Source organism: Heptranchias perlo, chromosome 37, assembly GCF_035084215.1.
Source record: "Heptranchias perlo isolate sHepPer1 chromosome 37, sHepPer1.hap1, whole genome shotgun sequence".
NCBI lineage: Eukaryota > Metazoa > Chordata > Chondrichthyes > Hexanchiformes > Hexanchidae > Heptranchias > Heptranchias perlo.
In genome coordinates this window covers 7,448,870-7,464,116 of record NC_090361.1, presented here as the reverse complement: position 1 = coordinate 7,464,116, position 15,247 = coordinate 7,448,870, and the positions used below count along the sequence as shown (strand labels likewise).

General features: G+C 46.4%; 1 protein-coding gene across 4 annotated transcripts in view; it reads right to left on the bottom strand.

Moving 5' to 3' along the window:
- Positions 1 to 15,247, bottom strand: part of nfixb (nuclear factor I/Xb) — a 355,165-nt gene that overhangs the window by 34,895 nt on the left and 305,023 nt on the right. For all 4 annotated transcript variants that reach the window (XM_067973063.1, XM_067973066.1, XM_067973064.1 and 1 more), the window contains one exon: positions 12,661 to 12,752. In XM_067973063.1, coding sequence (XP_067829164.1) covers positions 12,661 to 12,752 — 92 coding nt within the window. The remainder of the gene's footprint in view (positions 1 to 12,660; positions 12,753 to 15,247) is intronic.

Below are 15,247 nucleotides of genomic sequence, written 5' to 3'. Positions count from 1 at the left end.
TTTTGGCAACCAAAGGTATTAAGGGATATGGGCCAAAGCCTTGTATATGGAGTTAGATCACAGATCAGCCATGATCTTATCAAATGGCGGAGCAGGCACGAGGGGCTGAATGGCCTACTCCTATTCCTATGTTCCTATGTTCCGAAACCCTAAGCCTTGTATTCCTACTCAGCTTGATGTTATATATCTTATAGCACGATTCGAAGAAGGACAAGGCAGTTCCCCCGGTGTCCTGGCCAACATTCCTTCCTCAAGCAAAGTCACCAGAAACAGGTTATCTGGTTACTCGTTTCACTTCTTGTTCGTTGGGAGCTTGCCGTGCACAAATTGGTTGCTGCGTTCGCCGACAAAAACAACAGTGACTGCACTTCAAAAGTAACTTGTTGGCTATGAAGCACATTGGGACTATATTAATCCAAATTCTTGGAGGAGTTGTCAGCCAATGCAGCTTGCTTTGCACATTCAAACAATCACTGCTCCTTCTCAAGCATGTGGAATATTAGTTTAATTCTCACCGAGGTGTGTGTTTTTCCAGTAAGATAACATTCGCAGATGTGGAACAAATAGAGGAATAGGCCTCTCTTAACATAAGAGTCACAGGGGCTACTTAAACAGACTACGCACATGGTTCAAAATAGATTTCCATGAAATTTCAATGCAATGTATATTTCACCAGTGATTCATTTTAAAGATTTCTAAAGTTTCAATACTAAACACTTCCAGATGAGTCAGTAATACAGTTCTCAATCATGGAGGACCAGCAGAGGGGTGTTTCGAAATTGCTTGGTAACTTCAAATCACAGAGCCTCAAACTATTTGCATTGTATTAACTGGTCTGTAATTACTTGAACAGTTAGCAGTTTCAACCACACCCTAAGCTCCATCCCCCATCTGCCACACAGACATTCGTACACATACTCCCGCCCAGCATGGAGTGACCCCAATAACAGTTTAGAATTGCTATGTGCTGAACCGTTGTTTTCTTATCCTCGTTTTTCTTTTCACTCACGGAGGCGCGGGATGCCAGCTTTGGGAAGTGGAGCATTTCCCTCTCTCGATTTCTGGGACGTTCAATCCGGATTAAGGAACATTGGATGAGGCCATTCAGCCCCTCGAGCCTGTTCCGCGAGATCGTGGCCGATCTGTATCCAAACTCCCCCCCCGCCCTGGCTCCGTGTCCCTTAATACCCCTGGCTAGCAGTGATCTTCCGATCTCGGATTTAAAATTATTAATTGAGCTAGCATCTGCTGTTTTTTTTTGTGGGAGAGAGTTCCACACTTCTGCCACCCATTGCTTGAAGAAGTGTTTCCTGACTTCTCCCCTGAATGGCCTGGCTCTGATTTTAAGGTTATGTCCCCTTGTCCTGGACTCCCCCACCAGCGGAAAAAGTTTCTCTCTATCGACCCTGTCGATTCCTTTCAAAATCCTGAAAGCCTCAATCAAATCACCACTCAACCTTCCATATTGCAGGGAATATGTAATGTCTCCTCATAACCTAACCCTTGGCGTGAGGTTTCATGCAAGCTTGTCAGCTCCAGCAACCCAGTCCACCAAGCCCGGGCGTCGGAGATCTGCTTGGGTTCACTGACTTTACTCATTGGCGCATCCTGCTTGAATTTTGTGGGGGGCTGGACGTTTGGACAGGGCTCTTCTTAGGGATGATGTCTCACCCAGAATAAATAATTAAATCGAATAATATTTCCACGCCTTTTATCGTCGTGGGCCCACGTTGGTGCAAACAGATAGGCCGCACGAGCCAAATCTAAAGTTTAAATCAACGCTCCAATTAATTTGCGTAGATGAAGATGTGAGGCAGGATTGTAAAAGGGAAAAACGGGGGTTTGGGGGGGGGGCGGGGGCCAATCAAAATCGATGTTTTTGGGGTGGGCGGACATCCCGGCTGGAACCCGCCCATTTTTGAATGAGACTCAGACAAATCTGTAGTCATCAGGAAGTCCCGCCCCCACGATAATTAAAGGGGCGAATGTACCTCATCCGTGAGTATCCATGGGCATGATGCCGCGGGAAGATTGCGGGGGGGGGGGTGGGATTTGTGGGTGCGAAACCCGGAAGGGAAGTAGGCGGGACCTTAATAAGGCCAATCAATGCCTCTTCCGGGTTTCACGACCGGCAGCCAACCTGTCAGAGATGGGGGCGGGGGGAGGGAAGAGAGAGAGAGAGAGAGCTCATTGGCTGTTGGGATAGAGATTGGGATGGGGGGAGAGATCAGAGGGGAGAGGTCGGTCATCAGGATTCGAGGGGAGACATCAGACATCGGGATCAGGGGGAGGGTCCAGGTGACATCGTTTTTAAGGTGTGTTTATTAACTTTTTTTACAATGGAAAATGTAATTTATTTAGGGTATTTTTCACTGCTCTGGCCCTTCCTGCCTGCTTTCACCAGGCGTGAATCAGAAGCCATGGGAAAGCCACCCAAGTAACGTTAAAATCATTTTAAGTGTCCAATAAATACACAAAATACCTTAACTACCTCAATGAGGTACATTTGCCCCTTTTAATTATCGGCCCGTCGGATTTAAGTGGGGGCGAGACTTCCTGGTGACTACAGATTTGTCTGAGTCTCATTCAAAAATGGGCGGGTTCCAGCTGGGATGTCCGCCCAGCCCAAAAACATCGATTTTGATTGCTCCCGCCGCCCCCAAACCACCCGTTTTTCCCTTTTAAAACCCTGCCCCATTTCTTCATCTCTGCGAATTAATTGGAGCATTGATTTAAACTTTAGATTTGGCTCGTGCGGCCTATCTGTTTGCACCAATGTGGGCCCACGAAGATAAAAGGTGTGGAAACTCCCAACTCAGCAACCCCTTGCCTCTCTCGTCCTTCCCTTTCTTCCACCGTCTACAGGCTTTAAAACGCAAGCCTGGTGTCACCTACCCACTAATTCCTGATTTACCTCATCCCTCTGGCTCTTTTCAACCATGGTGTCCTGCATTGTTTTATACTCTGAACACTATGGTGGTTCGAGTAATGGACATTCAGTATTTGTTTAAAGATTTGTTGGAGGATCTTAAGAAGTTGAGTGATGATTTTTAGTTGTTGAGGTGACCAGCTCTCCTCCTTCCCTCTAATGTATCCTCTCACTTTGCTTACCATCTTCTATCCTGTGCTCTCCTTCAATCCATGGCGATGTTGTCTTCACCATTATCGTCATTGCACTGTCAAAGGAGAAGACTATTGCCAGTCCCAGCCAATGCATCCTTCTCTTTCCCTACCTCCACCAGTCAACTCCTTGAACAAAGGTCCCAATAATATAGCCCTGAGACCATGGTCCACCTCACCTTGACTTGTGGCTCTTGACAGATCCTGCTTCATGCAACTGAGAGCCTCAATTCATGGCCGGCCCAACTCTGGGACTTGGACTCGGTCTGCTCCCTGTCCTTCTCTTGCTCTCAGGAAAAGGAAGGCAATGGGATCCCATTAGGAAGCAGAGCTATAACGTACAGCAAGGGAAAGGGTCTGATTGAAATCGAACTTTAGGTCCCCGTTGAGAAGTGCCTTTCAGGCCTCCCCTTGGCAACTGCCCAGAGCGACATGAGTGTCAGGGGGAAACCACAGGTACACACCCACATCCCACCACTCTGTGGTGTGGCCTGTTGCAGCATCTGGGAATGGCCATTGGGACAGACATTGGTCTGGAATTTGGCCCTTGACAAACAGTTAGTGAGGGGCCCTCTCCTGAAACAAGTGCTCTGTCACCATGAGGGTTCCACCTAGTGGCCTGGATGAGCAATGGCGATGTTCATCCTCAATGCTAAAGCTCTCAAGGCCCCATTGGCCTCGGTGCTTCATTTTAACGATCTGTCTTCCAGGGCGGAGGGACAGTTTGAAAATGTAACTACAAAACAAAAAAGACTCTTGATTCCCAACTCCTCCCTTGTCTTCGGACTCTGTGATCAACAGAATCTTTTTCTCCCCTCCTTTCTGTACTTTGTAATGTAAATTACTTGCTGATGTGTGCACTCGACAGTGAAAAAGGAGTTTGGCACAATTGCCTCCCTGTACAAGAATGCACTGACTTCCTGAGCCGTCTCTTACTTATTTAAACGTGATCTTCCACCTCCACATTTGTTTCTCATCAAACCACATCTCATTTTTGTTGCCCCCGCAAAGTGGAGGCTGGAGTGTTAAAATTGGGCAATTAAGCCCGAGTTGGAGCTGCGGTTCACCCTCACATCAATCTTCCTGCGGAAGGCTGCTGTAAGGGCTTTGACTAGGCCCAAAAACGCTGCCAATCACTCTCCGGATCTCGGCTCCCGTCGTAAAACGGGAGAAGTGATTTTGTCTTCGATGCACGGATTTTAATAGTTGCCCTCTATTGGTGCCTGTGTGAGTTTTGTCAGGGATTATTATTAAAAAAAAAGACCTCCCAATTTTGCTCCCCTTTTCTGCTGAAGGTGCTGACTGATGCCATGGAATGCAGCAACAACAACTTGTGTTTACACAGCACCTTTAAACCTCCCAAGGTGCTTCACAGGAGCGTAATCAGACCAAAGTTGACACCGAGCCAAAGAACGAGATATTAGGACAGGGGACTAAAAGCTTGTTCGAAGATTAGGCTTTTACATTTTTTGAGTGGTAATTTGCTGAGAGTGCAAGTGGATAACGTAGCAGTGAGGGGAAACAGGGCATCTGGGACCTGAGTGAACAGGGCAGGCGACTGGGTATCTCCTTAATCGATCAGAATGAAGGATTGAGAAATAAACAGCGCAAAGACTGAGAAGGGATTGTAAATTAGAGTGAGTGAATTCAACGTCAAATCAGGTACAGAAAGAGAAACAAAGAGAGGGAAAGAAAGATTGGATTAAGAGAGGGCGATAAAAAAGAGACAGAAAGGAAAAATAATTTTTTTTAAAATTTTTTACGTTTTAAAATCCCCAACAACAATTAAAACCTGAAGGAATGAGACTCCACGCTTGTAATCGTTCATTTTCAGTGCCAGAGACGTTGACCGGCAGTTATTAACATATCATGTCGTTAAACGGGTATTTAGACTGGAATGGACAAGCCTTACCTTTCTGTGGCGAGTTTAGTTCGTATCAACCGCGCAAATACAGCCATTTCACGCCGTTCAATTCCTGTCAATGGCGAGGCAGACGGCGAGATGCCGTTTTCACGAAGCTAACCGCGGAGCGGCGCATCTCGGACTTTTGGATATCCGGGTTTAACCGCGCGTCTGCTCCTCGCCTGAAGCTGCTGTACCATTTGCGCATAAATAACGGGGAACGCCTTTAGCCTCCCTGTTACTTTGACAGGAAATTCTGGCCCATTGTTTAAACATTTGTACAGAGGGATTGCACTGTGGGGACTGGTACTTCTTCGTCCTCTCATTTGGTATTTCAATGAAAACAGTTTAAATGGACAGTGCTGTCACTGTAAGGAACCTTGTGACAGGCATTGCCGTGTAGCCAACCTCCAGATAGTCTCCACTCTTCCATCACCAATATCAGCCCCAACAAGTTTCGTTTCCTCTTTTGTGCAAACGTTTCTTTTTCCTTCAATAAGTTCTAACTCTCTATAATGCCAAGTCTCTCCAAGTCTCTCCTGCTCCCCTATCTGGGTAGACTCCAAGAGCTCTCTCAAACTCCTGGACAGAATACAACAAAAGATTGTTATTTGCCAGGTGATCATTCTCTTCCCTCCAATCTTTTCTATCTCTCTCTCTCTCTCTTTCTCTCTCTCTCTACCACATGTCTCTAACGTATTGCTACTGCTAGGGTCAGTGCTCCCGTGAACTTTCCTCTCCCGTTCCTTCCAAGTCCCAAATACATCACCTCTTTCCATGCATTACCCTCTGTATTGAGAACAAGACTCATAGCACGGACTCCAACCTCAAAACTGTGTGCAACTCCTTCTCCCCCTCGATCTTCCCTTCCTTCTACACCTTTCCAACTACAATCTACAGTCTTACAACCCAAGTTTGGTGTCATCTAATCAGGACTTCCTGATTTCCTTCAACTCTTCCCTGCCTTGGTACTGTCCTGCACTATGGACCATGAGTCCTTCACTTTGGTTTCTCAATCAATAACCTAATTGCAGAAGCCCCTGCAACTAACCGGGAGCCAATGGACTCATTAACTGCTCTCTTTTTAGGCATTTTCTATTTACTGATTCCGTTTTCTGTCCATGTTATTTGTGCGTTAATGTGTGTGATGCCAATGCTGGAAAATGGGATATTTTCCTACTCCTTACCAACATTTTCAGGTACAGTATGTATTGACAGTCCCTCAGCTCTGCCCCAACGACGACTATTAATGCCAACCTCTAAAGAGCAACACCAACTGCCCCAGTGCGACATCTCAATCTTCCATATCAATCCTCCTTGTGACTATTCTGAGCGTGATTGCCAATTTAATGCCAATTCATGCCAACTTAGGAGCTGTGCTGGGCCTTGGGCCTGTGCCTGTGCTGGGTTCAGGCTTCCCCAAACTCATTTCATTTAGTTATAGTCCAACAATTTTATTTTAAAATCACAAGATTTCAGAGATTATCCCCTTCGTCAGGTGAATGAGTGAAAGGTTCTCAAATCGCATATCTTATATTAATGCTGGGACAGCGTCACACCAATCAAAAGGTGTCGTTGTTGTTCAAACAGGCCAGTCACACAGAACAGCACATCCCAGTACACTGGATATACATTGTGTCAATTACAGACAGAAAGAAAGAGACCCAAATGGCAGTGAGAGAGAGAGAGAGAGAATATTAAAACACATAACTTTTTTTTCCCTTTTTGCTGGTCGGGTTACGTGTAGCGTGACATGAACCCAAGATCATGGTTGAGGAAAAAAAAGTTATGTGTTTTAATATTCTCTCTCTCTCTCTCACTGCCATTTGGGTCTCTTTCTGTCTGTCTGTGTAATTGACACAATGTATATCCAGTGTACTGGGACGTGCTGTTCTCCGTGACTGGCCTGTTTGAACAACAACGACACCTTTTGATTGGTGTGATGCTGTCCCAGCCTAGTATAAGATATGCGATTTGAGAACCTTTCACTCATTCACCTGACGAAGGGGATAATCTCCGAAAGCTTGTGATTTTAAAATAAAATTGTTGGACTATAACCTGGTGTTGTAAGATTCCTTACATTTGTCCACCCCAGTCCATCACCGGCATCTCCACATCATCATTTCATTTAGGACCTTTTACGGACAACAGACAACCCATCAGTCGGGGCTGGATTCAAGAGATGATCGGGCAGTGTGACGCAGCACCCAGGCCCTCTGCCCTTTTCTCAGACTTCGTTTTCAGCGAGACACTCACCCCAGTAATTTCTGCAGGGATCTTCCCGATTGTCCGGCATAACTTCGGTGGAAGATTAGCGGGATTGCGCTGCTTCTCCGGCGTTTTCCGCTGAAGTTACAGTGGGAGGTCAGGGAAACCCATGGAGATTCCACCCTATGTCTTTCAGTCATCAGCAATTAATATTCAGCTTGCAGGTTTCACGGTGTAAATCAAGCAACGAGTACATTTTACTCCCTTTGCCACCCAGGCTCTTTTGGAAAAAGAACCAGAGGGGAGATGAGGAGAATTTCTTTTACGTAGTGAGTTGTTATGATCTGGAATTCACTGCCTGAAAGGGCGGTGGAAGCAGATTCAATAGTAACTTTCAAAGGGGAATTGGATATATACTTGAAAGGGAAAAAATTTGCAGGGCTATGGAGAATGAGCAGGCGATTGTGGGACTAATTGGATAGCTCTTTCAAAGAGCCGGCATAGGCATGATGGGCCGAATGGCCCCATTCTGTGCTGTATGATTCTATGATAATGCCTGGTTTTAATGTAATGTAAATTGACTTTCGTCATTATGGGTCCATATCATATTGCATTCATCATACGATGCAAAAACAAACCGTGAACAATATCCTATTCATTTCTGCATATTCACCGTGTCCTGTTTTAAGTTCTGGTGGAGCATGTTTAGTCGCAGTTATTTTTCTCTCTATTGGCAGATTTCCAAGCCACAACAAAGTCCAAACAAACTGTCCTTCCCCAGCTTCCTTGGCGTCAAATAAATAAATAAGACTAACCTTGCAACGACCTAAAAACTTAAAACCACAAAGTACCTCCATCTTTGTCCTTTCTGGACCACGGTGCCAATTTAACTGACATAGGAGGCCCTCCTCCTGACACACACCAAATTTCTGGTCCTGTGCCATCTGGAGGATGCAGAGACCAAGCAGGAAGGCGAGATTTCCTTCTGTGGCTACTTCTACGTATGTTAGTGTAGTGGTTATGGCACTGGGCCAGCAACCCCAGAGGTCGTAGTTCAAATCCCACCATAGCAAGTTGTGAAAGTGAATTCAATTAAATCTGGCAATTTGTGGGCTGGCATCAGGAAAAATACTGCTGGCTCATTGTAAAAACCCAACTGGTTCACTAATATCCTTCAGACAATATACAAAACCCTGGTTAGACCGCACCTGGAGTACTGTGAGCAGTTCTGGGCACCGCACCTTCGGAAGGACATATTGGCCTTGGAGGGAGTGCAGCGTAGGTTTACTGGAATGATACCTGGACTTCAAGGGTTAAGTTACGAGGAGAGATTACACAAATTGGGGTTGTATTCTCTAGAGTTTAGAAGGTTGAGGAGTGATCTGATCGAAGCTCAATTGCTAAATTTAAATGTGAGATAGATAGCTTTTTGGCAACCAAAGGTATTAAGGGATATGGGCCAAAGGCAGGTATATGGAGTTAGATCACAGATCAGCCATGATCTCATCAAATGGCGGAGCAGGCACGAGGGGCTGAATGGCCTACTCCTGTTCCTATGTTCCTACAAGGGAACCTGCCACTCCTACTCAGTCTGGCCTACACCTGACTCTAGTCCCTTGACTCTTACAAGTCTCTGACGTGGCCTAGCAAGGCAATTCATGTGGAAAAACAATCGATACAAAACAAAAAGGACCATAACCAGGTCAACTCGGGTTGGACAATAAATACAGCCTTGCCAGCATCAACAACAACAACTTGCATTTATATAGCGCCTTCAACAAAGTAAAACGACCTAAGTCGCTTCACAGGAGCATTAGCAAACAAAATTTGACACCGAGCCAAATAAGGAGATATTAGGACAGGTGACCAAAAGCTTGGTCAAAGAGGTAGGTTTTAAGGAGCGTCTTAAAGGGGGAGAGAGAGGCGGGGAGGTTTGGGGCGGGAATTCCAGAGCTTAGGGCCGAGACGGCTGAAGACACGGCCACCAATGGAGGGGGGGTGGGAGGCGAAGGAAATCGGGGATGTGCAAGAGGCAGGAATTGGGGCAGCGCAGAGATCTCGGAGGGTTGTAGGGCTGAAGGAGGTTAGAGGGAGAGGGAGGGGCGAGGCCATGGAGGGATTTGAACACGAGAATGAGAGTTATAAATTCTGCCACATCCCAAGTACGAGTAAATAAACATAGGACATTACCGCACAGACCCAAGCAGTTTGCCCATCAAGTTTTTCTCAATATGAGCCTCCTAGTCTGATCCACTTGCTTCTAAGCAGCACCTTCAGAGAGCTAGGAATAATGCCTGTTGAAAAGGGTTTTTAAAAAAATGTCTCTTTTTCCCCAACGATATCTCACCAGATTTCTGAGGAGAAGATATTTTAAAATATAAACATTTATTTTAGCCGCCAATGATAACTGGGGGGAGTTCAAATCCTCTCTACGTGCGTTCTGTGTTTCTTGTTTCATTATCTCTGTCAAATTCAACATGACAGGGCTTTTTATTAAAAAAAAAACTTTTCTTTTTCGATCATTTTGATGTTGAAGAGGGTTCAAGCAGAAGGGGAGGCTTTCTGATGCTGGAGAAGCTCGGACCTGCCACTGTGATCGGGAGCAGGAGGGACCCCGGATAAAGTTACAGTGTTTCTCGAGACCCGACCACAGCAAGTTCCACTCTAACCACCATTCTCAACACTGTTCTTTCACCAAAGGCACATCGATGGCATCAGTTAAGTGCAGGTTTTGTCCAATATTTTCCAATATACGGAGAAACTCTGCCGCCAAAGGAACGTAAACCTCTGGTTGACTTCAGGAGTCACTTTTTAAAAATAACAGATTTAAAAAAAAGAAAGCCAGCCCGATCTCTAATTGATGTATTGGCCTCTAGCTGACCTTGGGATGTTCCTATTTTCCAGCAATTAGACCTTGTGACCTTAAAGGGACAGGCCAGTTGCACACAGATTCACCTCAGCAGCGGAATAATACACCGTTCTTTACAGGGTCCTAATAAAACAGTGTAACTTCTGCCTTACCTCGGGAGATCTGCTAAAATCAAAATGAACGTGTTACTCTACCTCTACCCCACCGCTGCCTCCCCCACCCACATCCAGTTTAAATCTTGCTTGGACTTAATGAGGATGTAGTAGTTTCAATTGTCCTCTCTACATGTGTTCTGCATTTCTCGTTTCATTACCTTACGTTTATATCTATATTAAAGTCCATCTGCTCTTCCTCACTCCAATCCTTTGATCGCTCCAGTTCCATTTGAATTTCTTTGATGTCCCTTATACCCACCATCTGGCCACCTAACTTAGTATCATCAGCACCTTTTATGGAACTATATACAATAAAGTACCTACCTCCGCAATATTTATGAACAGTATGCACGGTGAGATCCTGCAGAACTCCGCAAGTCACTACTCCCCAAACAAAACTTCTTGCACTCGTCGCCACCCACTGCTTCCTCGTGCCAAGTCAGTTTTCAATCTAGTCACTTGACTTGCCATTCATTTAACGTGCTTCACAAGCATCATATCTGGAAATTTATCAAATCCCTTTTGAAAACACAAGTTTATGGCCAGTTGATTTTTCTCAGCAAACTGAATGAGTTAGCTCCTCAAAGAACTCCCGTAGATAGGTGAGACAAGGCCTGTTTCTGGAAAACTAGGAGGAATGAAGAGTGTGAGGAAGGGATGTCTAGTGACAGTAAACACAGAGGCTCCCGACTTTGGTCTCTCTAAATGCCCGCTTTTTCTTTCAGCGAGAATGGGGTCGGTAACGAGACCAAAATGACAAAAATATACTTACTGTTGACTTCCACCCCACTCCCAGCCCCCCGCCCACCCCGCCGCTATTTTTGAGCAGGCCTTGACTGAGGCGGCCAGAGTTCCTGTCATGAAATGGGAAAATAGATCTGGATAATGTGACCATGATTTGGTTATGGATCAAACTGTAGGCGAACAACTGGGGCAGGCATGTCAAAAATTAGAAATGCCTCAAGTGAGATCAGAGATGAAAGAAGTTTATATTTCACCACACAGCAGTAGAAATGGATAACAGAGTCCCATTCCAAAGCATTTAATGCTGTGCCCATCCCTTTAAAATGATCTAGGCGGACATTAGGTTACTGAAAAGATCTCAAGGTTATTGGATTCAGTCTGGACCCAAATTATGGCTCCAGTTCTCTTGGGACTAAGGGAATTCCTTTTGTCACGGTTCAATAATGTAGATTGGTATTGGTGTTAGATTGAAAGGTTTAATCAATTGTTTTTTTTTGGGGGGGGTGGAATTGATAGAAAGAAATTTGATTGGATCTTTACACTCCTGGCAAGTTTTCCCTGTGGTTACCCATCTCCTCCAGGAGACTAAAATTAGATACAGTCTGAAGCAATGCAGGTTGTCTACATTCTGTAAAGGTGCACGGGATACCCGAATGGATTTTTGTTATTACGTGGTCCCTCACGGAGCTCTGCATCGCATCCGACCCATGACGTACATGTCTTCTGAGTTTCTCAACTAAACACACCTTCAAACAACACCGTCTGGTCACAGGTTAATGATGGATAATAATCTCACCTCTATCTTTCTGCTACAGCCTTGCTTGCTTCTCTAGCTAATCAATAGTCCTCCAAACTAATCTCTCTTCTTCCTACAAAACACCAAATGTATCTCATCCCAAATGCTGCTCCTTCTCCCTGCATCTCACTATGTTGGAATCAAGTCTCCTGCTTTAATTCATTCTTGTTTACAACCTCAAAATTGTGGAATTCCCTACCCCTCTCAGTCCTCCCTTTTCTCTACAATCTATAACCTTTTAAAACCCACCTGACCGCTACTTCCTGATTTCCCTCATCTTCTATCCAGTTGAACTTGAGCTTTGGCCTGTCACCTGGGTTTCTCAATAAATTTATATCTAAATGCCTTCCATTCAATGTACATCTGTCACACTTCAGACGTCAAACATCAAAGTGTAAATGAGTGAGAAATAAATCCAGTCTTTTATTGCTGGTTTTTCTGACCTTGGTAAACCAGTCTGTTCCCCCCACCCCGGGGCGGGAGTGGGGAATTTATAAGCAGCTGCCAATCTACTGAAACTTTGTGCAACAATTAGCCTTTACTTGACCTCAGGGCATGCCTCTTTAGATCACTTCCTCACAGGTAGTACCTGACCGATCGCCTTAAAGAAACATGGCGGGTTAAAAACACATAGCTCCGTGTTCGCGGTTCCAACCATGGACTGGACCCCGGACTACCCTTGAGCAACACCACGGGAGATCAGCCCGTAATAATAACAAAATAAAACCCAGCCACTAGATGTGCCACATTCATCGTAACCAGGAGAGGTCGAGCGCATCTGACACTAATCTTTGTCTGACATATGTCTCGTGCCTAGCCGGTCTAATGCAGATTGCTAACAGCGGACGGAAGGCATTCCACTTACCTGTGACTGCTGCGGGATATTTACAAAGTTTCCATCCCGTGGTCCAATGCTGACAAACCGGTTGGCGGTGGAGGAGCTGGGTGTAGAATATGCTGTCAACAGGAAAACAGTGATAAGGGCAGGAAGGTATGAGGAAGATTCGCAGTTATATTATACTCAGAGAACTGACAAACCCTTGTATGTCCTAGTCAGGTTGCTCCAAATTTGCTCCCTCGCTCTCCTGAAAGCTCTGGGAGAGGCGTTTGGTCCCTTGGGTGCTGGCCACCCTCTGGGGTCTCACCCGCTGAACATGATTGCTGGTACTGGCCAAGCTATGTGATCGCGGCCCATCACAGCCAAGTGAAATCCCGACCTGATCCAATATCCTCACAGGTCCACGTTCCACCAGGGGAATGCAATTAGGAGCAGGGATTCTGACTGATCTTCCTCTTCCTCATCCAGGGCTACCGTGGCCAATGATAGAACCTCGACCATTCCACGGAGCTATGCCCCATCTGAGATCAGTTATCTAAGCGCTGACCTTTAAAGCATTTTCCTTCCAGTCTTCATCAGACAACACTTGTGCTCCTGCAATGTTTATCATTCCACCCTCCATAAGTTTGAGTTCCCCTTTAAAGGAGCTCAGCTGCCTTGCAAGACAGCAATCGAACACAGTGCAGCAATTTGGACCGTTCCATGTGTTGTGCACTTGTCCCACTGGCAGTGCGTCCAAATGGAATATGATTCTGAGGCACTGTCAACGCACTGAGGTAAAATGGGCCAACTGGAGTTAGTGACAGATCAGGTTGTACATGAGGGTAGTGGAATGGATTTAATGGGCTTTTTACTCTAAAGGTGGGCCAGAATTGCCTGTCAAAGGGTGTCCTAATTTCACCCTACCAACCCAGGAACATCCATTTAAAAAAGGACTACCCTGTCCTGTATTTCTTTCCCCCCCTTTCTCCTGCTGATTTTCTCTCCCCTCCTCACCCTCTGCCCCTCCTTCTCTCCTGATGGCGCTAACTCCTCACTGGGATACAGTTCCACAGGCAACCGTAGACCCAAGTGGGTACCTGATGCAAGTGAGCCTCCTTCGCGGACAAGCCTGGACGGTGCCGACCCAGGAAGGTGGGAGCTGTGGTCATCCCGTGCTCACCTATCATCCGCGCACGGAGCGCGCTGGTCGGCCACCTTTTCCGCCGGCAACGTGGCCTCCGGGTGCCAAACGGGCCCTCCCCGACTCGGCTTGCCGTGTTGAAGGCTGGGAGATCAGGCCGGAGCTGCCGTCGGCAAGGGAAGCAGCGAAGGGGTCGTGAACGCGGTGGGTGAGAGGTTCCAAGGATGCCAGCGCCCCTGCTCCACCGAGGCCCACAAAAATAATCGAACACGCGCGGCCCCTTCTCTCCCCTCGCCTCGCGGAACAGGTCAGAGACTGCACTGGGCAGGCTCCAAACAGTTCCGACCTAAACTGGCAATCTGCGACCTCGTTAGTTCATAGGATCCCAATTTCCATATTCAAAGGGGCCTATCGCCTGATACAGGCAGGCGCTTTGGACACCTGGCAGTAGGCCTCTTTCAAAATGGCGCTGGCTGCATCGCCGGTGTTGACGGGAGCGGTAAGTCTCCCGACCCAATTACCGTCCCGTTACCGCCAGGCGAGGGCGGTGAAAATCAAGCCCCAGAGGTTGCTAGATAGCGATCGGGAGCTGAGACCTTCCCTAGTTGCCGAAGACCAATTGTCGTACCTGTACTGGTACCCTAGCTAAAAGTAACTAATTCTACACCAACTGTGAACGGCCTGGTCTGCATGACACCCTGAATTTTACAACTAAGCGATGGGGAGGGGGAACCAGCAAGTTTCAAAAAAAAGAATTTGTGCGTGCGTCTGTTTTCAGATCACCAGATCTCCTTTGGTGACACCAGGAAGCTTCCAGGCAGTCACGTGAGAACTCTTCCCAACCCAGTTACACGGACTGATGTGCAGAGGAGCCAGCTTCAGCTGAGATCCAAGCCTGGGACTAACTGAGGTGTGATAGACAATCACTTTCTATTTTAACCACATTCAAATTCGTTCCCACCATGCGGTAAATCTGAGAAGATTAAAGTCTCGTTGAGATTGGGGATTAAAAAAAAAGATCCACCCTCGGCCTCGCGGGGTGGTTACGGGTGGTCCTGCAATGCCCGAGTTTGGGGGCAGCGAGTCCCATTCCGGGACTGATTTCAGGCTTCCTTCCGATCGTGGCATCGGAGGTGAAACCCGCGAGATTTTATGGCAGTGACTTCCAGGTGGGTTGAGTTTCAGAACTCCACGATAAAGTGCCTGACCTTAAGGCTCCCAAGAATTTCCTGGTCTCCCTTCCCCCCCCCGCACCAGGACAATAAACTTGGTTCAAAAAAACAAAAACCCATTTCTGTGTTGGATTATTCATAATGATAATCTCGCTTAGTGTAGGCAAATATATTTAATTTATTGGTTCAGCAATAGGAGCCAGGCATAAAATGATATATTGGGCACTTTAAGGACTCTCCACAATTTCTAAGTGTTTCTTGCCACCATTGTATTGTTGAAGTGTGATTGCTCAGGAAGCCTTGGTTTGATATCTTGGGC